At 37.3% G+C, this 22,792-nt stretch overlaps 1 protein-coding gene across 3 annotated transcripts in view; it reads right to left on the reverse strand.

Moving 5' to 3' along the window:
• The window catches only part of HERC4 (HECT and RLD domain containing E3 ubiquitin protein ligase 4), a 94,089-nt gene that overhangs the window by 7,076 nt on the left and 64,221 nt on the right, over positions 1 to 22,792 (reverse strand). For all 3 annotated transcript variants that reach the window (XM_074232369.1, XM_074232370.1, XM_074232371.1), the window contains 8 exons: positions 14,666 to 14,764; positions 9,432 to 9,599; positions 9,109 to 9,252; positions 8,290 to 8,456; positions 7,302 to 7,368; positions 5,617 to 5,699; positions 4,509 to 4,692; positions 1,414 to 1,516 (listed from right to left, as the gene is read on the reverse strand). In XM_074232369.1, the coding sequence (XP_074088470.1) occupies positions 1,414 to 1,516; positions 4,509 to 4,692; positions 5,617 to 5,699; positions 7,302 to 7,368; positions 8,290 to 8,456; positions 9,109 to 9,252; positions 9,432 to 9,599; positions 14,666 to 14,764 (1,015 nt within the window). The remainder of the gene's footprint in view (positions 1 to 1,413; positions 1,517 to 4,508; positions 4,693 to 5,616; positions 5,700 to 7,301; positions 7,369 to 8,289; positions 8,457 to 9,108; positions 9,253 to 9,431; positions 9,600 to 14,665; positions 14,765 to 22,792) is intronic.

Consider the following 22,792-nt stretch of genomic DNA (forward strand, 5'->3'; position numbering starts at 1 on the left):
GTTATTATGGTTATTAAGCTAATCTTTGTAGAAAGAAGGTCTGAGCTGTGCTTTCCTGGGACAGGGCACTCCCAGATGAGAAGCTCCCTTTACCAACGCAGGTCACTACCTTCTCATCAACATCTAGTCCTGGGGAGCTACTTTTTGAAACCTGAGATGTTGATCCATCAAAGTCAACTTATGGCCAGGATGGGACCCAAAGCCAGGTCAGCTCTCTATTTGCTAGGTCATGTGCTTCTGGTGGCCTTCAAACCAAACCCAACTTTAGAGCTTGGAGGGACCCTAAGAAAATGCAGTCCAAGCCACTCATTTTATACACACAGAGAAACTGAGCCCCAGAGAGAAGTTGAGCCACTGTTTAGCAACGGAGCCAGCCCTCAAGAACAGTCCAATGTTGGCACTTCCTTCCCACTGTTTGGTGCTGCCTCCTTAGGAGAAGGGAGGGATGTTGGACTGGACCACCATTGGTTCCAGGGCATGGGGAAAGATAATGGTGGTAAACTGGGTCATGGCTGTAAAAAATAATTCATCAACTGTACTGCTGTCTCTCTCAATGGACTACATTGATAATGACTGCGCCATATTACCAGACCCCTAAATAAAATACTCTATTAAAACATTAGGAAGAAATTACCAATGCAACATTCAAGATGACATTTGACTAACAGGCACTGTTCCTATTAGGCTGACCAAATTTGAGTCAAACATTAAATAACAAGAACATCAATTTCATGCATTTTTCAAAGACACAAGTCATTTTTCCCTTTGATCCTAAGTTTAGGAAATATGTGGGATGAATCTTTGTAAAGGCATAACCATCTGAGCACTTTTAAGAAAAATAATTAGAAAGTTTTCCAATGATTATTCCAATTGATTCCAATGAAAAGTAAAATAGGGCACCATCAACCCTAAGTTTTTCTCTTATGTCAATTCAGGGTTGTTTAAAGGACTCTCATTAGAATCTGTTATGATTCTATTTGTAAAAAAAAAAAAAATACTTAATATTTTGTACTTAATATTTTGACAGAGAAGCTGGGATGGAGTCCTGTTAAAAAAAATTCAGAGCTTGCTCATCTGTGATTAAATGTCTCAAATCCCAACATAATGGTATTTCTTTTACTTCGTTTTAAATAAAATATATCAATCCTCAAGATTATCAAAATAAAATGAGTTAATGTTAGAATTTTTATGTGCCACATTTAATATAAAAAAATTAAATGATTTTAATTAATCAATTATGAGACAGAAGAGAATGTCCTAATCTTTATTGTGACCAAGAAGTCACTAAGTGATTAATAAAGTCATATAAAATATACTAATCACCACAAAGTTGTTTAATCTCATAAGGCAGAAATCATATACAACAATTAAATTCAATATTCATATAAAATAGAATTAAATATAAATACTTACAGAGAAATTGTTTTTTCTTTTCCAATGGCAATTCATGAAAAACTTCCCAGAAAATTTTTATTGTAGGATGTTCTGCCCAATATTCCCCTTTGTATTCTGTATTCTAGAAACAACAACAGAGCCGACCAAGCTTCAAGTTAATAAAAAGTAGATTTCCTTGGATGTGAAACATTAGCTCAATTAGAATATAATGCTAAAGAGATTAAGAAGAAGACTTGGTGCCTTAACTGAGCCAGATGCTTTTGCACTATTTCACTGCTACAGATCTCTAAGAAAGAAAGAAAGTCCTAACAAGCCATCTTAAAATTGGTGCTACTAGTCATGAGGGAGAGGGAAAGATCAATTTTCATACAAAATATATTCCTAAACATGGAAAAAACAAATTAAAGTTCACATTCTAATCAGAAACATTTTTATATGTGAAAATAATATCACACCTTGAATTTTTATGTCTATGCATCAAGCCATCTTTACAATTCATTTAAAATTAATGCTCACATGTACATGCAGTGAAGATTTACATACAGAAAGCAATTTATCCAAACGATAACAGTATCCCAAAACTTAACTTTTCTCACTATTTAAAACATTAAAAATTAGTATCCTGTTTCACTGATAATTATTGTCCTGATAGATGCTTTGTTCTCACAAAACTTCTCACCAATCACTTGTGACAAATAAAGGAATAGAAAAGTATAAATTTAACGTTTCTAAATTTTAGCTCTCCCATTTGCTTGAAATGATACTTAACCAATAAGGTTTTTATATGAAATCTCCTGTGCCTACATATACCAGCCAGTGAGAGTAGGAAGAAAAAAATCTTTTAAAAACATTTTTCTTAGTGTATATTCAACATCTCAATATAAATAGAACATTTTCCAGCCTAAAAATCATCATTATGGCAATAATGAATCAACCAATATGATTTAAGAAACAGACATAAAAGTCCACCCATAAATGTGCTGCTGTTGTAGCTTAAGTTAGTTACGTTAGGTTGTATTTATTCACCCATTATCATAACCCAAAAGATACGTGAAGATATTCCACTTTTCCATGAAAATGCAATCATTTTTTAATATTGTAATAATAAGCTTACCTGATATTATTCAGAATTTTGTGTAACGTACTTAGAAGAGAACGTCCAATAATACTAGACTGGTGGAGATGCAGTAGCAGTTCAAGCCTTCAGACATTTTAGCTGGCTCGCATAATTGACAAGATTTTCCTTTGTAATGGGGAAGACTTACAAATGGACAAATGGTATGGAAAGAGAAATCCAAACATTTCAACTTAGCTCTGGGATTCTAAACCAACTTCTGGCAAATTTTTCTAGAGCCATTAGCCAAACCAGAAATTGGTTAAAGAAACAAAACTAGTAGAATTACCAAAGAATAAGCAAAATTCCCCAAAAATGGAGACAAAAGGGAAAAAAGGAGCAGGAAGGAATATAAATGCTACCTGTCCAGAGAAGCAGCAGCACAAACCCTTGGAGGGGAAGGTAAATATAGCATTCCCCAAATGTTTTCATCTCTTCACTTCTCCCTACTAGCAACACAGGCCTGAGAGCTGGGGATGTCAGCCATCACCTAATGCAACCTTCTTATCTTCCAGATAAGGAAACTGAGGGTAAAAGTGGAAAAGGACTTTGTCCAAGGTCACACTGAGCTTGTTGCAGAGCCGGGTTGCTCTGACCTCATTTATGAATTGGGCATTTTTGAGAGCTGCTAACCACAACAATTAGGCGGTATCACTGTGCACAGAGCACTGGTCAGAAAACCTGAGTTCAAATCCAAATCCAGCCTCAGATACTTACTAGCTGGGTGATCCTGGGCAAGTCACTTCACCTCTGTCTGCCTCAGTTTCCTCATCTGTACAATGGGGATAAGAACAGCACTGACCTCCCAGGACTGTTGTGAGAATCAAATGAGACAATCATTACAAAGCCCTCAGGGCAGTGTAACAGCTGCTGATTCGATTCCTTGCTTCTCCTCAGCACTGGCGATACAAAAGAAAAACATAAAGAGGCCCTGATCTTCCAGAACACTTATTCTAAGACGGAGAGACAACATGCAAACACAAGCTGGAGGAATCCACTGTGTCCTTCAGAAGCGAACCATCCATTGCTGGCATTATTGGCCCCTGAGAAGTCCACAACCCATACTCCTCAAGTGCTGCCTGTGTGTCCGGGCACAGTGCTATGCTGGGGATCCAAAGAGAGACAACAGCTGCTCTCTGCCCTTGAGCAGAAGGCACCGGACGCACCGGAGCCCAACTCCGGGTGCAGGTGCTATTGTGCCCAGAGATGCCAAAAGGCAGAGCCTGGAGATGGAAGATCCTGTGATAGGTACAGCCCCAAGGCCAGTGTCTGGTCATTGCTGAGAACATGGAAGGGAACAAAAAGTTCCTGGTGAACTCTGAATCCACCTGAGAGGTGAACAGCCTCGTGTTGCCCTAACTTCAGGAAATGTGCAGTTAATATTGCAAAGAGAAATCAAGAGCTGTTAGGAATTTCCAGACAGAAGAAAGAAAGAAAAAAGGCTTCTTTTTAAGGTCATCATCCCTGTAGAAAACACTGTGAATTTTTAGTACTATTCTTGATGAACAGACATTTCACTATTATTATTATTCTAAAGAGAGACCATTTCTGATACTTGCATCAATGAAGCTTCCGAGAAAAGTAACAAATCCCTGCTCTTTCTGTTCTGAGAATGGTGGGGGAAAATGTAAACAAATCACTTCAACATTGCTAGGGATTTTCATAAACTTTCCTCAGTTGAAGCGGACAGAAGAATATCCACTCAGTCCTCCCTGGAGCTGCCAGCTGGCCAATGTCACAGGATCACTCATTTTTAACAAGAAGAATGTCAGCAACACGAAATAGAGAAACTCTAAATTTAATAAAAGCCATGGCTTTAAAAAAAACATTTCCCAGATTATTCATGGTGTTTTCCTTTCAAATGATAAGATCAATTTGGGCAAATGCAAACCAATGATGAACAGGCAAGATATCTACCAAAATTCAAGTCCAAGTTGGGACTCTGGAGCTTACCTTTATATTGGTCTTCAAAATTACTCATAAACTTATTTCTCCTTACCTTTTCAAGTTCTTTCCAATCATAATTTGTGTTTCCAATCACCATGGCCTGTAGTTCATTAGGATGAAAGAGCTGAAGGACTTTCCCGCCACATACTTTATGAAAACCCTCATGAAAAGCATCAAATAAGGAAGCCACTGATTTACTGAATATGTAGTCCACATAAGCATCAACAAATTCCTGCCTAGAAATAGGAAGAAAAAGATAGACATATACACCGAAATTTTTTTTAACTAAGCTGTATTATTTTGCTGGAAAGGCAATATCAATAAAATATCATTCCATTATTATATCATGGCAAGTGACAATTCAATGTCTAGCTTTGGAAATGATGATGCACTTGTGATTGCTTTCCCACCCACTGAGAGACAGTTCAAAAAGAGCTATCAATAAAGCCATCTTTTATAGATAAAAAATTGGATTAGATGACCATGCAAAATGACTCATAAAGAGTACAAACATTTCATCTACAATACGGCATTTGAGCATCTGGAAGACTATAACGAACAACATGGACCTCCTTATGACTTTTGGTTCAGAAGATATTTTGCACAAGTTGAATTGAAATTCAAAGAACTTAATGGCTTCTGAGCAACAAAGACTAAGTCTACCTCAAGGGAACCTCATGCCAGTTAAGAGTTGAAAGCAATTACAAGAAGTGCTGCTCTCATGTGTCAGACAGCATGGTGAACACTTCAATAATGTCTTATTGGATAGAGAATTCACATTTTAAAGACTAATCTGATTTCCCAAAGAATAATAGAGGATAAAAAGGAGATAAACTTCAATTTCATTCTCTGTGTTCTAAAAAGAAAAAAAGGTAAGGAAATCGTGACCCACTTACAATCTCAAGATAATAATAATAATAACAATTAGTCTGCATTCTCTTAGTAAAGCTGCTAGGGTGGGAGTACATGTTAACAAAGAAAGTCAAAAGTACTTAAGAAACTTTCAAATCAATTCTCTCTTCCCCCACTGCAGCTACTACTCAAATATTTTGAAATGTTGATCTGAAGATAACCCTTATATATTGATATATAATACGGGGGAATAAATTCTGACCTACCTTACTTAGAACAACACTGGAGGCCAGTGCAAAATCACTTACCGATTTTGTTTATTGACAGCAGTGTCTGCCCCATTTGGAATCAGGTCTTTCACTTCAGTTGTACCAAAGTTCTCAACGGTGATCTATTAAATTTTTTTTGAATGTCAGACTCAGTCAAGCAAATTATTATCACTGTGATTAAACTTAAACTGTATTTATACCGTACTTTTAAAGAATAAAGATACAATAGGTATCTGGGTGAGAATGTGTATCTTCTGTTTTTAATTCTTGGATTAACTGCAAACAAAATGGCACATTGTTCTATTTGTAACTATCTAGTGATGCCATTGCCCTTATGAAATATTTATGCTTCTGTTAAAAGCTTTGTCCATAACCAGAGTGAAAGTAACTTTCCTTATCTATGTCTCATTATCTCCCAAGTTTACTGACTATGAACATACTTTTAGTATCTCCCACCACCATCCTAACTTATCACCTTTTAAGTCCTCTCACCCTATCCCTCCACAGACTTAAAATTCGATCTATCCTGTAACCCTAGCAAATTTCCATCTTCTTTGATCTTCTCCCAGGCATTCTGGGCAGCTCTCCTCTAGCATTTATCCCAATCATCCTAGAACCTTAGAGCTGGAAGGACAGAAGACTATGCCACCACGCATCCCCGAGGCCCAGAAAGGTGGCAGTGACTGCTAACCGATGCAGTATATCAAGCACTAAAAGCTGAAAAGAGGTTTCTCTATCAACTCTCTGTTCACTGCTCCTTCCACAATAGCCCATTTCCCTACACTCTCTAGTGTTTTTAGTAGGAACAGATGCTGTATTTTGTCAAAAGCTTTTTCAGCATCTATTGATATGATCATATAATTTCTTTTTCCTTATTTATTTTTAGGTTTTTGCAAGGCAAATGGGGTTAAGTGGCTTGCCCAAGGCCACACAGCTAGGTCATTAAGTGTCTGAGACCAGATTTGAACCCAGGTACTCCTGACTCCAAGGCCGGTGCTTTATCCACTGTGCCACCTAGCCGCCCTGATCATATAATTTCTGATAGGTTTGTTGTTGATATAATTGAGTATACTAACAGTTTTCCTAATACTGAACCAACCCTGCATTCCTGGGATAAATCCTACTTGATCATAATGTATTATCCTAGTGATAACTTGTTATAATCATTTTGCTAAGATTTTATTTAAGATTTTTGCATCTATATTCATCAGGGAGATAGGTCTATAATTTTCTTTCTCTGTTTTAACTTTTCCTGGTTTAGGTAACAGTACCATATTGGTTTCATAGAAAGTTTCATAGAGTTAGGCAGAGTTCCATCTTTCCCTAGTTTTCCAAAGAGTTTATACAGAATTGGAACCAATTGTTCCTTAAATGTTTGGTAGAATTCACTTGTGAATCCATCAGGCCCTGCAGATTTTTTCTTGGGGAGTTCAATGATAATAGCCCATTTCCCTAAAGTTAGTTCATTCTCTTTTGTTTCTGAATTAGTTGGAAAACTCTGGGAAGGCAGGGGCTGTGTACTTCACACCTCTTCGGAAGCCAAGTGCTGAACACAAATACTCAGCAGTTAGCAAAGACTGAGAATCTAATTTTTACTAAGAAACGAGATAAGGAAAAAAGCTGATATGTGAAGTACTTCCCAAGATGAAAGGAGAAAGCAATAGAGGTACAGAACAAGTAACAAGTGGCAGGTTATTCTAGAATAATACATTCTTCTAACTAACCGTAAAATTCAGGCAAAATGTGTCTTCTATATCATCCTCTGGATAATCCAACAATTGTTGCATACTTCTGCAAAAGAATAAATAGATTCCTTTAAGGTGAAAAAGGATCATCAGGGCTTCTACATGTTTTGCTTACATAGAGCAAAGATTGTGTTCTCATCACAATAGCTAACACTTAGCACCTACAAAGTGATAGGTACTATGCTAAGCCTTTTATAAGTATTATTACCTCATCTAAGCCTCCTTAATAACCCTGTGAGGTAAAGGTCTAAGATCTTCATTTTTACTGATGAGGGAACTGAGGCAGAAAAAGGTGAAGTGACTTGTCCAGGGTCACATAGCTAGTCATTTGTCAGGCTGTCCTGACACCTAGCTACCTCATATTTCGTTTGAAAGGAAAGAAAATAGACTTTCATCAACTGTACATTAAAAATCTGTGGAATCCTTCTGCCCAACTGAGAAAATATCAGATTTTTTAAATCATTCTGAGGCTTTGATTGACTCCTCTGAATACAATTATCATGTGACTATGCCCATTTTGAGGAAGTGTGTTTGTCCCTTATCACAATTCTATTCCATGATCCATGTAATTCAATAAGTAGTAAAAAGAAATTTCTGAAACTTCCAATTGGGAATTTAGTACATCAAAAATAAAAATGTCCATGTTTTGCCCTCAAAGACTACTCAGAAAATGCTATTCTCATAAATGTGTTATCTGCTATTTGCAAGGGTCATGGCCAAGCTTCAAAAAAAATCAGTAATGGTGCTTTAATTCTTCTCTTTCACAGAAAAGACAAATCAATCTCATTAGTTTTCAATCTAAGGAATACTCTGTAGTCACCCTGTGTAAAAGATCTTTCTTCCAATTCATAAACTTAAAAAAATAAAATAAATATGTTCATTTTAGGCAAAAAAAAAAAATAAAGTCTCTGAGAGGAATATTTCTTTCCCCTTCCCTTCATTCCCCCCCTTGCGTATTCCTACTGACCTCCCAACATCCGGCATTAGCTCTTTCAAATCATCCAGGGAAGCCTTCTTTTTCAGCAGCTTCTTGTACAAAGCCAAAGGAAAATGGAGGTCTACAATAGTAAAGTTATAAATTGCTAATCCACAGATAACTCCAATCAAGTGGAACAAATCACTGTCTTCAAAGGTCTATGAATTTCAAAGGGGAAAAAAAAAATCAGTGATAACTTGAGGTCACAAAAATTAATTAAAAATTTCTTACAACAGTGAAGAAAAATGAATGTAATATCGCATCTTAAACACAAACAGTCAGGTAGGGCTTTTGGTGGGCTCGTGCAGTCTGAGACTTGTATGAAAAGGATGAAGAGTTCTAAATCAGGGCAGGAATACAACACAAAACTCCATTCTGTGTCCTGATACTATAAAGAACTCGTAAAAGATGTGACAATCAAGGTAAAGAACAGAAGCAGATTGACCCTAATTGACTTTTTCAAATTACAAGTTCTACAAATTGGATGAAGCATCTCAGTCCCTTATCTGATCAAGCAGAAAAATGGCAACAGAGGTTGTCTATGGAACATAACACAATTAATTAAATTCATCTTCGATTTCGATTGTGAAAAGAGATTTCAGTGACAGAGTCTTCTGAAGCTAGACTAGCTGGTTAGTATCTCCCTGATTTAGTAATGAAGCTAATAGCTGGGGTGAAGGCAGGAAGCTTGTTCTGTCCTGCCAACTACTAAAAGTAGATATTTTTATACCAAATATGCTAGAATTTGGGCAGTTGTTCTGACAAACTGCAGTTACTGGAACAACTCAGGAAATGTGGGCAATTTCTTACCTTGTCAGAAAACCAAATGAGCCGAGAGTCTTCATAATATCTAAACATGCCATATTTCGGATCTAGCAGCTCTCTCATGATGAGCAAGAAAAACTCTTTGCGTACACCTCCAGCATCAACAGCATCTTCTCCTACAAAAATAACCTATAAAGGGCACATTAATTTAAAAACAAATGAAATTGTATTTTGCAACCTAACAGCTTATATAAAATATTAAACAATGAATTTTTTAAAATAAAGAGTAGAAAAATATGCTCATCAGCAACATGACAAAGATCCTCTGAATTTGCTGCCATCAGAGAAAAAGAAAAATGTGAAATTACCTTAAGTGGCTTTTTGTAATCAATATTCTTCGTCTTCCTAAGGACTTCCATTGCATCACCTACAATATTTTCTCTGCGGACTACTAGAATCAGACAAGGATTCACAGACTCAATCACAGGAAGAAAGAGAGAGGAAACATTCTGTCGGTGGGCCTGGTCAATAGCCATCTGTAAAACAAGAGGTTCACACTTTTTAAAGGTTGATGCCTACCAGCTGGACATCTGTCCCTCCCTCCAATCCATCCATCCATCCATCCATCCCTCCATCCTTCCATCCCTCCATCCGTCAGGTAACAAGCCCAATAACCAGCACCTAAGTATCTGGGATCCAAAAAAGAAGCCAAAGACAGTCCTGACCCCAAGGAGTTCACAATCAATTAAGGGAGACAACAAGCAAATGGTTACAACGTGCTCAACAAACAGTAACTAGGGGATGATTACAAGACAGAAGGCCCTAGAATTGATAGTCAAAAGACAATGGGTTTGGGGTTGGAAGAAGTGCCTTGCTCGTGGGATGGTGAGGACACTTCAGCTGGGGGGGAGCTGAGAGGTCAGGAAGAACCTTGGAGGCTGAACAGAAGTTTGTATTTGACCCTGACGGTGAGAGGGCATCACTGGAGTTTACTGAGTGGGGGGCACTGAGGCAGCTAAATGGAAAATGGATCTCAGTGGGGAATGAGGAGAGAAGGTTGCAACCATCTAGGCAGGAAGCCATAGTAGCCTGCACCAGATAGAGAATGGATCTAGGGGGTATGTGGAGGGAAGAGAAGGGGGGGGGGGGGGAGAGGGAGGGGAGAGAGAGAGAGAGAGAGAGAGAGAGAGAGAGAGAGAGAGAGAGAGAGAGAGAGAGAGAGAGAGAGAAGAGGGAAAGAGAGTGTCAGTCCAGATCAACTCCCAGGTTTCGAGAGGAGAGTGATGCCCTCTAAAGAAAGAGGGAAGATAGGAGCAAGGGAGCGATTAAAGGGAAGTGACAACCAGTATGATTGAATCTAACAACCAAAACCTTCTTTCTGTTATGAAATTCACAACCTCACAGTGATCTGAACTTTTACAAAACTAATGAATCCAAGTTCTGGGCTGGTCTCTTGCTAAGAGCAAGGCGCAGAGACTAAGATTCTACAGAAATCAAGTTCCCACTTCTCATTTTTCTTTCTTACCTGCACTGTTTATATGATTTCATTTTTATTTATTTTGCTTCTTATTGTCTACTAAGCTAGCTTTCCCCTTGCTCTTCTCAAAAAGTGTATTCCTTATTTGAGCCCTAAAGCAAATAGCTCATTGGTTTAGTCAAGACATCTGAAAAACCAGCCTGTCCATAACTAAAACAAGAACCTACTAGAGCATTCATAGAATGAAATGTGGATAATCATATCTCAGGGGGGAATTTCCTTAAATATCTGTGGATTTAGAATAATACACACACACACACACACACACTCACACACAGAGTACATATAAAAACATGAAAAAGGAATGAACAAACAGATATTAAAGTTAAGGAATTTTTTAAAAAGTATTATGAAATAGGTCAGAGTCCAACTGAAGGGCATCTTTCTTTACTAAGTTTTTTGTCTTGAGATTAAAGTTATGAAACTAGGTATTTAGGGGAAAAATAAACCTAATAATCACTAAGGAGATTCTGTTCAAAAGCTAAAACATGGATAATTCAACTGTGTACCCTTCTTCATTGTAAAATGGATGCTTGCTGGGTATGTCTGCACTTCCCACTGTAGAGTGCTCCAGAGAAAAAGAAGCCAGGACTTGATCTACATAGCTGTCATTTCAAAGAGATCTCAGACACCAGCCAGACACAAGAGTCTCTAAAGAATCCCATTTTTTTTCTACCACATCTCACCCTCTTGAGGACACCAGGAGGGCTTAGAGAGAACAACAATGGCCCTAGAGACAACCTGGTCTTTGAGTCCCAGGGAGCTTGCCAGGAGGAGTCTCCCCACTTCTACAAAGTCACTGGTGCCAGCAAAGGTGTAATTGGACCAAAGTTAAGGTTGTGAACTCAACAAGGTCACAGAGAGATACATACGCCACTGAACTGCAGCTCAAAAAGCAATACAAGAGAATAATTTTATTGCATTTTCTTATTTTTGCAGTTATTTAGGGTCCCATCTTCAAAAGTTTCTACAATTGGAGCATATTCCAAATGATAAAAGGTCAAAAGATATAAAAAACAGGCAGTTTTCAGACAAAGAAATTAAAGCTATCTATAGTCATATAAAATATGCTGTTGTTTCACTGTTGATTAGAAAAATGTAAATTATAATAATTGTAGTACCCCCCTCACATCTATCAGATTGGCTGATGACAGAAAAGGAAAATGATCAATACTGGAGAAGATGTGGGAAAATTGGGACACAATGCATTATGAGTGGAGTCGTGAACTAATTCAACCATTCTGGAGAGCAATTTAAAAACTGTGCCCAACAGGCAATTAAACTGTGCATACCCTTTGATCCAGCAATACTACCCAAAGAGATCATAAAAGGACCCACACATACAAAAATATTCATAGCAGCTTTTTTTGTGTGGTGGCAAAGAATTGAAAAATTGAGAGGATGCTCGAGAGCATTCAGTGGGAGAATGGCTGAACAACCTAAGTTAGATGGATTGGGGAGGGAGGAGGAAAGGGAGGGAGAAAAATTTGAAATTCAAAAATCTTACCAACAAAGAATGTTGAAAACGAACTTGTAATTGGCAAATAAAATAAAATACAAAAAAGAAAAAGAGTTTCTACTAGGGACAAAAATGATGAAATGTGTAACACCTTCACGAATACCACGCGAGTTAAAGGACAAGAAATAACTTGAAATTCATTGGTTTGGTGACTTTTGGCGAGAGTCAAGGGAAGTGTGTTATAAATATAAAGCAAAAGGCTCTGCAAACCTTAACATGCTATACAACTATTGTATTATTTGTCATAAGGAGAAGGATATTTTTCTGAATAGGACGCCCCAAGTATCTGGGATAAACTGGAATCTGACTTCTGTTTGGTATTTTATAGTGGTTAGCCAGAGACAAGTAGGTCAACCAAATTCTTCAAGATCTCCAATTTACTCTTCATAACTGCTGAGTTCCAAAAGTCAGACCAGAGGGAGGCCCACAAAGCAACAAGGGGTCATCCAGTCTTCCTTTCAGACCTCCTGCAAGTCTCCAAGGGGAGTTTGTTTTCTTTCCTGGGAACCTTGGATTTACAAAGCCCAAACTTGGCCATGGGCATTTCTACCTTCAGCTCCTTGTCATGCTCTTTGGGGACAGCTGGAAGACATCCATCATTTCTCTCACTGGTTTATAGTTTACCTTATTCTCTTCCTAACTTGGAAAATCAGTTGATGTATTTATTAGGAACATTATATAAAGACAAATAAAATTATATGAAACTGTGAATAGTTTTTTTGAAACTGTATTAAATTTAACAAGGTAGTAATAAATTTGCTCTATTTTGCCTGTGGTCTTTTTTATCAAAGTAAATCCCTCTACATTTACATATTTCCACTCATCTTTTATCTTTCACCCCTGTTCTCCCAATAATCTTTAATTTCTCCCCTTCTACTGGCTGCTTCTCAAATGCCTCCCTCATCTTCAAATAACCATCACTAGATCCTATATAGCTCAATGGAACAGACTTTCTGGTCTGGCATCATTTCACTTTATTCAATGATTTCCAAAGACTTTTTGCACACAAGTCTAAGTAAGGCCTTTTGATTGAATGAGATATATTCTGACAAAGTATTTACATGGGTACCACCTCATCTTCACATCATCATCTCATCACCACCAATCAACAATTTATGATTATCCTCTCCACTTAATCCCTGATGGAGATAGTCAAGGATCCTGAAATCAAAAGCCTTTGGCAATAGCAGCTTCCCCCAAACCACCTGACCTACTTCCAGCCCCTGCAGCCACATTGAGGGCATGAAATTCCTTCTTCATCACTATAAACAAATGTTTACCAACTGCCACTAATAGGAAAAGAAACACAAGAGCCCTGAGAGAGGAAGCACTGCTCAAATTACCTGTCCTACTTCAGGCCCAGGCTTCACAGGCCTCATCCAGATGGTTCCCTCTCATCTCTTTTGCTGCATCTCATCTAATGTTCTCAATCCAATTAATATGGGCTCACCTGAAAGCTACTCTCCTGAGAGCTCTTCACTTGATTGCTCCAACCAAAAAAATCCAGGGGTCCCCTACTAAATCAGGATCTTCTGATAGAAAAGCTTCTGATTGGCTGGAAAGCCCTTCATAACCAGGCCCCTCTCTACCTTAGACCTTAGCCCTCAGGTACTCTGTGGCCTCTATGTTGTTGTTCCTCTTCCACCTGCATTTTCATTAGCTGTCCCCCAGAAATGAAATTCTCTACCTTCTCACCTGTTTCTTAGATATCTTGGCTTCCTTCAAGTCTCAGCTAAAATCCCTCCTTCTGTGAGAAGCATTTCCTGATTCCCTCCTATGAGATGATTTCCAATTCATTCTGCTTCTGTTTAGTTTGAGCACAACTGGATGCATATGGCCTCCCCAGAAGACTGTGAGCTCCTTGACAGGTGAGACTGTTTGGGTGTTTCTTTGTATTACTGTGCTTATGACAGGGCTTGCATGTATGAGGTGATTAACAAATTCTTGCAGTTACCCTGGAAGGAAACCTTGACTGGGTTCAGAGGATTTGAATTACTCAGGGCCTCCAGAAACTGAGTAATTCAATAAATCTAATGACAGCCCTACCTTCTTTTAAAAATTTTCATTTAATTGTCTTTCCAACAACATGCAATGGTAATTACCAATCAATTTTTTTTTGCAAGGTTTTGAGTTTTACATTTTTCTCCCACCCTCCACCACAGAAAGCAGTATGATATAGGCTCTATATTTATAACCATGCTAAACATATATCCATATTGATTATTCTGTGAGAAAAGAATCAAATCCAAACAGAAGAAAGAAAACATTAGAGAGAAGAAAAAGATGACATAACAGATAACTTTTGAAAATTGAAGATAGTAAATTTCAGTCTTCATTTAAATTCCACAGTTGCTTCTCTGGATATGGATGGTATTTTCCATCATTAGTTTTTCTGACAATCTCATCTTAAAGGACATAAGATATATAGCAAATCACAAACCAAAAAAACCCAAATTCTTTCTACTAGTAAAATTTAAAAATATTTACTATGTTGAAATACAAATGTTAATATGGTAAGTGTACCCAAATCAGTAAAATATTTTTACCTGCATCTGTAAGACTGCATCTGTTTGTAACAGTGTAGTTTTTGCCTGGGCATCAAATACAAATGGATATGTACAAATTGTAACCGGAATTTCTGTTAACTGGAAGTAAAAAAAAAAAAAAAAAAATCCATCATTAACCTATGGCCTTGTAAAAGAACACTTTGTATAACAAATCTCAGGGAAGTGATAAAGTTAAGTAAAATCATAATAACTCATGTATCTGTTTTGGTTTCAAAATTAGATTAGTTCTGATCCATGTAAAAAGTGCTTTATTTCAGCTCACAAAGCAAGTTTTAGCTAATTTTTGTGTACAACAAATACATATGATGTTGTCAGTGTGGATGCACCCTCTAGTGATACAGATTACAATTCATCACTCTGCAGAAACAATGCATCCATTAAAAAATGCTCTTCATGAAATAATTGTGTTTCTAATTCCAGGTATTGAGAAAGTATAAAATGCCAAATACAGGCATTATTCACTTGACATTGAACAAAATTACAAGTTTAAGTGTAAGGGAAAGTTGACCAAGAAGAGTAATTCAATTTGATAGGAATAAAGAAGAGATATGCCCAGTAGTGCTTCATTAAGAGGACAAAATGGATGCCTGACTGATTTTCCTTGAAGAAGGTTACCCCCCAAGATCTGGTGGGCTGGGACTCTTGGGAGCTCAAACTTGGGAGAGAATCAATTCTTGTGAAAGTATCTGCTCCTTTAAGAAGATCCTTTACATTGGCAGATAAAGCCAATAACCTACTAAGCACATTTTTCACTCTTTTTCCCCTATTCAGGACAAGTCAGATTGCAGAAGAGAGGAACTAGGTTTGGACAGTGAGTTGAGGAAGTCTGCCTTGGTCTCCCTTAGCAGACTGTCAATGGCTATAGGGTATGCAGTATGTAGCAGAGAGTTCACATGAGAGTTTGAGAGTTCACTCATATGCTTCCAACCCTCTTTACAAGAGAAAAGATTTCCTGATAAAGGAATTTCTCAACCACAGAGAACCCCAGCTGAAGACACGGGGGGGGGGGGGGGGGGTCATTCCTGCAAAAAGTACTTGGAAGGAACAGATATGGGCTTTCCTACATGGCCCCAAGCTATTCATGGACAATGCTCCCCCACGCAATCCTCCTAGAGAAGGGGGATTCAGACAGTATAGAGTAGAAGGGAATGATGTTGTCTGTCCGCTAATCCTATCGTAAGTTCATCTTATTGGGGCAGTCCAAAGCACTTGGGGAATTAGAAGTCTGGGAAAGGACTGCAGAGCATGGGAGTCACAAGAATGTTGGGAGTATTGCCCTACAGATAATGCCAAGGTCTGTTTCTTGCAAGGAGAAATAATGGAAACTTTATGTGCTTTCTACATCTATTTATGGGTTCAGTAAAAGTCCCCCTCAGTTCCTGTGAATCCTCTATGCCTTCCCCAGTTTCTCTGGGAGGGAGGAAGGGTTGTCCTATACCTGTCATGCATTGTTACCTTGAGTGTTTTATACCAGCACCAAGAATCTTCTTTATCTACATTTGGAGTTTTCTCATAATAAATGCTGAGAAGAAGGAAGGAAGGGAGGGAGGGAGAAACGGAAGGAAGGAAAGAAAATGATCTCTTTGGATAAAGGTCTCCTAATTCCTCAAATTTAGATCTCTGTTATGTAAGCCCAGAGTCAGGTAGGGTGGGGGTAAAAAAGCACCCAAGTCATAGATTTCAATGTGTCACATAAAAAAGTATCGCCCAATCTAGAAATCTGGAAGGTCCAGTGCCACTACCTTAGTCAATACTCATCCTCACTATTACTACTGCCTGCCATGGCTTACAATTTCCCTTACGACATGTATATGACATCCTAATGATTGGCATTCAACCAAACTTAACCAATAATGTTTGGATACAGCTGAATCTACTGACAATAATCAGTTGATTAAGTCACTAGATGGATGGGAAAAAATGACTCAATACAAATGCAACTAACTTATTTCATACTGTGAGATATTAGGTAGCTAAACAAATTAAAAATACCAAAAGATGCTGGTTAAAAATCTTTACTACTAAGCATCTAATTGAACTTCTAAAAATTTTTTTTATTTAAGGTAATGGAATTAATTGACTTGCCCAAGTTCACACAGCTAGGCTATTATTAAATGTCTTGAGATCAAATTTGAACTCAGGACTTCCTGACTCCAGGGCCAGTGCTCTATCCACTGTACCATCTAGCTGCCCCTCTATTTAACATTTGAAATCTTGATGTGCATTTTTCTTCCCTAATGTATGCATAACTCCTATGTATGGATGCTGTCATAGATTATACAAATGGATACCAAGTAAGAAGGCTGGCTGTTTTAAAAATCCATTAAATTTAAATGATAGAAAAAGAACAAATAAAATAAAAAGGATTTAAAAAATTACCTTTTTACCTAAATGTGTGTTAATGATATAGTTTGGGGCTATATAAACATTTATACAAAATGTTAGAGCTTTTAAAAATAGTCATATTTGGGGCAGCTAGGTGGAGCAGTAGATAGAGCACCGGTCCTGGAATCAGGAGGATCTGAGTTTCAAATCCGAACTCAGAGACCACTGCCTTACAAAAACAACAACAGCCAGCAAAAATCATATTTATAAAGTAATATATAAAAGCAACAGATTTGACAAGAATCATCTACCTACATTCATTTATTAAAAGAAATTAAAAGATATGAGTAGCACTTGATGGCCTACTATATTTTTACTTTGTACATTTTTATTTTTGGTATTGTGTATAGCACAGTATTCTTTTCTTTTTTTTTCCCCCTTTTTCAATTTTTTTAAAATTTTATTTAAGGCAATGGGGTTGAGTGACTTGCCCAAAGTCACACAACTAGCTAATTATTAAGTGTCTGAGGCCAAATTTGAACTCAGGTTCTCCTGACTCCAGGACTGGTACTCTATCCACTATGCTACCTAGCTGCCTCAGTACAGTATTATTTTTAATATTATTATGAGAGGGGAGGAAGGAAGGAGGGAGAGAAGGAATGAAAGGAAAATGATCTCTTTGGATAAAGGTCTTCTAATTCCTCAAATTTAGATCTGGGTTATGTAAGCCCAGAGTCAGGTAGGGTGGGGGTAGGGGTAAGAAAGCACCCAAGTCAGATTTCAATGAGTCACATAAAAAAGCTTATCACATATGACATCAAATCTCCGAAGCTCTAAATTTACCTGGTACTTTTGAGATTTATGAAATAGTCTTCTTCCAACCACACTATAAAAGATACATACTATAAAGATCATAATCATCATTTTGCACAAACATAAACTAAGGAAGAGAGAAGTTATCTGCCCAGCAATATTCAGCTAATAAGTGCTGGAACTCAGGTCTCCAAAACCAATGATTTTCTGAGAACACATTTCAGATTTTATCATGAAAGTAATGAGGAAGAAAAGAATTCATTTTATAGTGACCTTAGATGCAACAAAGTACAAAATACCTGTAATGCCCATTAAGAAAAGAAACTCTTAAGCTAATTTTATAGAGAAAATTTTTAAGGCCTAGATATGTCATTTGAAAGATCCATTTTTCTTACAACATACATTTAAAAAAATCTAGAATCATAAGAACTGAAAAGGGTAAGTAAGCTTTGGATGAACTGTCAGAAAATCAAGTCAAAGATGGTTTGTTTCACTTTGAAAATAAGACTGTATTACCATACTTACCTCAGTCAATCCATGGTTGATATCCTAAGACAGCAATGTAGAATGTAGCAACAATGAGGAAACAGTAGTGTTAGTGTCCAAATGCAACTATTTCTATGCAAAGTAGCAATTCAAAAATCTTTTTCTCTGCAGGTATTTAACTGAACGAATAGGAAAATCAAAAATGTCCTTTCTACAAAGTATATAAAATGCACTTAGAATTTTTTTTAAAATTCCTTTGCCTCAGCTTCTTCATGATCATGACTAGAGATGATGAACAAAATAAAATTTGGTTTCTTCCCAGTGCATTCAATGATAGAGATGTACAAGTTTATTCTCTGCTATTTTTCAGTTATGTGAGCCCTCAAGAGCATGCAAACACTTTCTACTGAACTAAAATCAAAGGAATTTGGGATCCCCTGGTAAACCCTGATTAAATCCTAACAAAGTCATTTTGTTACTCACTGGCTCAGTTTCTTCATCTGAAAAATGGCAAGAAATGTTTTTCAAAAACTGTAAAATGTTTCAAATTTGACATGTGCAAATGATGAAGCAAAGGGATACTTCTATTTTATGGAAAGAATAAGAGGTGGAAGTTGATTAAGGTCTTTGGGTCTAAGTTAAGAAAGCCAATTATTTCCTGTGATCACTAAAGTGGATAAAAACAGTCTGAAGAGTCAAAAGAAGTAAAAGTAAGCAGCCCCAGCTTTTGGTGCTCCGGGCTGACACTTCACTCAGCACTGCAGCTCACAGCCAGGGGTTCTCCCAGCTCACTCAGCTGGGAGATGGCCTGACCTGCTCAGAGACACGGAACCAGAACTGTCTGGGAGAACTGGAATCTAGGTCATTCTGGCTCCAAGGTCAGGTTGCTTCTCAAACAAGATATTTAAACATAAAAGTAAAAATTAAAACAAAAACCAAAGGAAAATTCAAAGGAGTAGAGGAAAAGAGAAGTTTATTAAAGATGGAGGTTCAAACAGAAAGGCTGTCTCACAAAATTAGAGATGACCAACTCAGAATGGCCACAAATCTCAAAGACAGAAATAGGGTTTTACTGATGAATTTTGAAGATGAAATAAAAGAGAGAAACATTCCTAAATGTACAGATCTTTTTGCCCAGTAGAGTTACAAAAGGAAAATAAGAGGCTGAGGCTACAATTCAAAATTTCAATTAAGAATAAGAAAACTAATTGCCAGTCAGTTCCTTGTAGTAAGAAAATAAAACTCTGGTAAGAGCTGATTATGATTGGAGTATATTTTATACCTTTTACTGAGACAAGAGTGTTTCCCATCTGGGCTCAGGGAAAATAGGTCAGGAGAGGCCTATTTTCAGTCTCTATATACGTTGGCCAGAGGAGCAACAAAAATCTAGAAGTATCCGGAGTGACCAATCAGATCTAAGGAAGGCAAGTTTTAATCTAACAATTTTAATGATTGGTTTTATTATAAGTTGGAGAAGACAAAGGGCTCCCTAGGACTAATCTGAGGCAGAAGACACAACATATAAAGAAATGCTTTTGATTTTTAAGACCACAAGCCCAACACTGAATTGCCAAAACAGAGTTGGATGCTGAAAAGCCAGAGAATATGGCAAAATGTTGGTTGATGAAACTGAATTAAAAGATATATGAATAAGGGTTTTCATGGAAAACAGAGAAAGTATGAGGCTAAGATATGTTACTTCTTTCCATGTTACATAAATATGACAATTTGAAACTGGAGAAAGATGGCATTAAAAGAGACTAAGATATGAAGTCCTAACAATACTCCAAAGTACAACAGGAAAATAGATCTGCAGGTGGTTTATTACCCTTCAAGCATCTCTCTTAACACAAAATAGAAGAAAACATTCTATATATAGGGATTTAACTCTGGCATTACTAGAAGAGAAGATGGCCAAAGCTCCTGTAACACACAAAGCAAACACATGAATTTTAGCTTTAATGCTCATAAAAGCTTTGATTGCCAAGAAGACAATACAGCAACCCACCAAGATCAGAAAGATGTTGTCTTTGGAAATCTACCAGCCAGGGGTTTAGGTTCTACCCCACTGACTTAAAGAGCAGCTCCTCACACCAATGCACTCTTGGTGGAATAGTGAACTGATCCAACCATTCTAAAGAGGAATTTGGAACCATGCCCAATGGGCTATAAAACTGTGCACACCCTTTGATCCAGCAATACTACTACTGACTCTGTATTCTAATGAGATTTTTTTTTAAAAGGAAAAGGAGCTATTTCTACAAAAATATTTATAGCAGCTCTTTCTGGGGTAGCAAATAATTGGAAGTTGAACAGCTTAACAAGTTGCGGCATGTGATTCTGATGAGATACTAATGTTATATAAGAAATGATGAGCGGGGCTGGCTAGGTGGCGTAGTGGATAAAGCACCAGCCCTGGAGTCAGGAGTACCTGGGTTCAAATCCGATCTTAGACACTTAATAATTACCTAGCTGTGTGGCCTTAGGCAAGCCACTTAATCCCCTTTGCCTTACCAAAAAAAAAAAAAAAGATGAGCAAGGGAAGTTTCCAGAAAACTTGGGAAGACTTATATGAACTGATGAAAAGTGAAGTGAGTAGAACCAGAAAGAACAATGTACACAGGAGCTGCAATACTGTAAAATAATCAACTGTGAATGACTTAATTATTCTCAGGAATACAAGGATCCCAGAAAATTCCAAAGAATTTAGGATGATAAAAAGCTATTTACCTCCAGAGAAAGAACTGATGGAAACTGAATGCAAATCAAAGCATATTTTAAAATTTTTTTCTTAATTTTTCTTGTTTTGTGTTTTGGTTTTTTTGGGAGGAGGAAGGTTTGTTTTCTTACTCTACCTACCTCAAACTGCTTGCCATCTCAAGGAGGGGAGGGGAAAGAAGTGAAAGGGAAGAGTAAAGGGAAGGGTAAAATTTGGCACTCAAAATTTAAAAAAACAAATGTTAAAGTGTTTTCTACATGTAACTGAGAAAATTTTTTAAAAATTTAAAATGGCAAAAAAAAAAAACCAAAAACCAAAGAGCAGTACCTCCCTGAAAATGAATTCCTACGGGAACAACCCAGTTCCCTAGCCTGCCCCCTAGGAATGCTAAGTTTTGTCCCATGCAACTGGGAAAAGGGGGGGGGGGGGAAGCATTTCTTTAGAAACCTCCAAGTATAACTGAAAAGGTTCACTGCCATTACCATCTAGAGCCTGGCATGGATAAAAAAGCTCTGACTTTGGGTGTTGTTGGAAAAAGTGATCTATACACCACTTCTATGATGATAAAAAAAAAACAGTAACAATCACACATGTCTACTTACTTATACATCTATTTATCATTTATGATCTGTCAATATTTCTTTATCACCCATCATCTCTACCTCTCTAAATAGCTTTCAGCTGTCACCTATGTATCCAACATCTACCTCTCTCCCAACCCTATCTATCCAATCTATATTATACATAGCATTTTAAGAGTTTTAAAAGTACTTCCTTCAATGATCTCTTTTAAGGTAGAATGCACAAATATTATCCCCAGATCAAGACACTAAATTTGAAGAATTTCAACATCAATTAACATTTAAGTGCTAAGAATTGGGCATTTGAAAAGAGACAAAAGACAGTCTCTGCCCTTAAGGAACTTATAACTGAATAAATAATCTAAGAAAAAATGATGAAATGGGGACCTGAACCCAGATCTTCTTATTAAGTATGAAGTTTCACTCTACATCTTCCCAGGGTAAATTAAGTTTTAATATTCCAAACTAAAAACCCTAATGAGGCTAAGAATGAGGGGTTTTGTCCTGGCTCACAAAAAAAGACATTTACACAGCACACTAAGGTTTCCAAAACGCTCTATAATATAGTAGAATCTAGATTTTATTTTGGGGAGTAAAGCCTAGATTTTATCTCCTTTTTTTTTTTTTGCAAGGCAAACAGGGTCAAAGTGGCTTGCCCAAGGCCACACAGCTAGGTCATTATTAAGTGTCTGAGACCGGATTTGAACCCAGGTACTCCTGACTCCACTATGCCACCTAGCTGCCCCTTATCTCCCTTTTTCAAATGAAGAAACTGAGGCTCAGAAGTATAACATGACTTCCCATGATCATAGAGCCATGAATTCAATTTTTCTATATCAAGTAATTTCATATCTAGGAAAATTATTCCTTAAAAAAATTAGATGGTGCCTTTTCTGTCATGAGGCACAATCATTATTAATATGTGCATAAGAGAACTTGAGATCATGTTTTGTGAATCCTTCGTTTAAAATATGAATTTGAACAGAGGAAAAGATAGGAAAATAAATATACATTTATGGCCATGTTTCCAAAATACCAACTAGGAAAAAAAGACAAATAGGAAAGGGAAAGCAAGGAGAGGAACAGGTGAAAAAGGAGAAGATATGAGAACAATGCTTCCTAGTTTGGAGAACTCAGGTCTTCTTGCAGTCATTCAGGAGACATTGCTCACCTTTATGATGG

The sequence above is a fragment of the Macrotis lagotis genome, chromosome 4, assembly GCF_037893015.1.
Source record: "Macrotis lagotis isolate mMagLag1 chromosome 4, bilby.v1.9.chrom.fasta, whole genome shotgun sequence".
Classification (NCBI taxonomy): domain Eukaryota; kingdom Metazoa; phylum Chordata; class Mammalia; order Peramelemorphia; family Peramelidae; genus Macrotis; species Macrotis lagotis.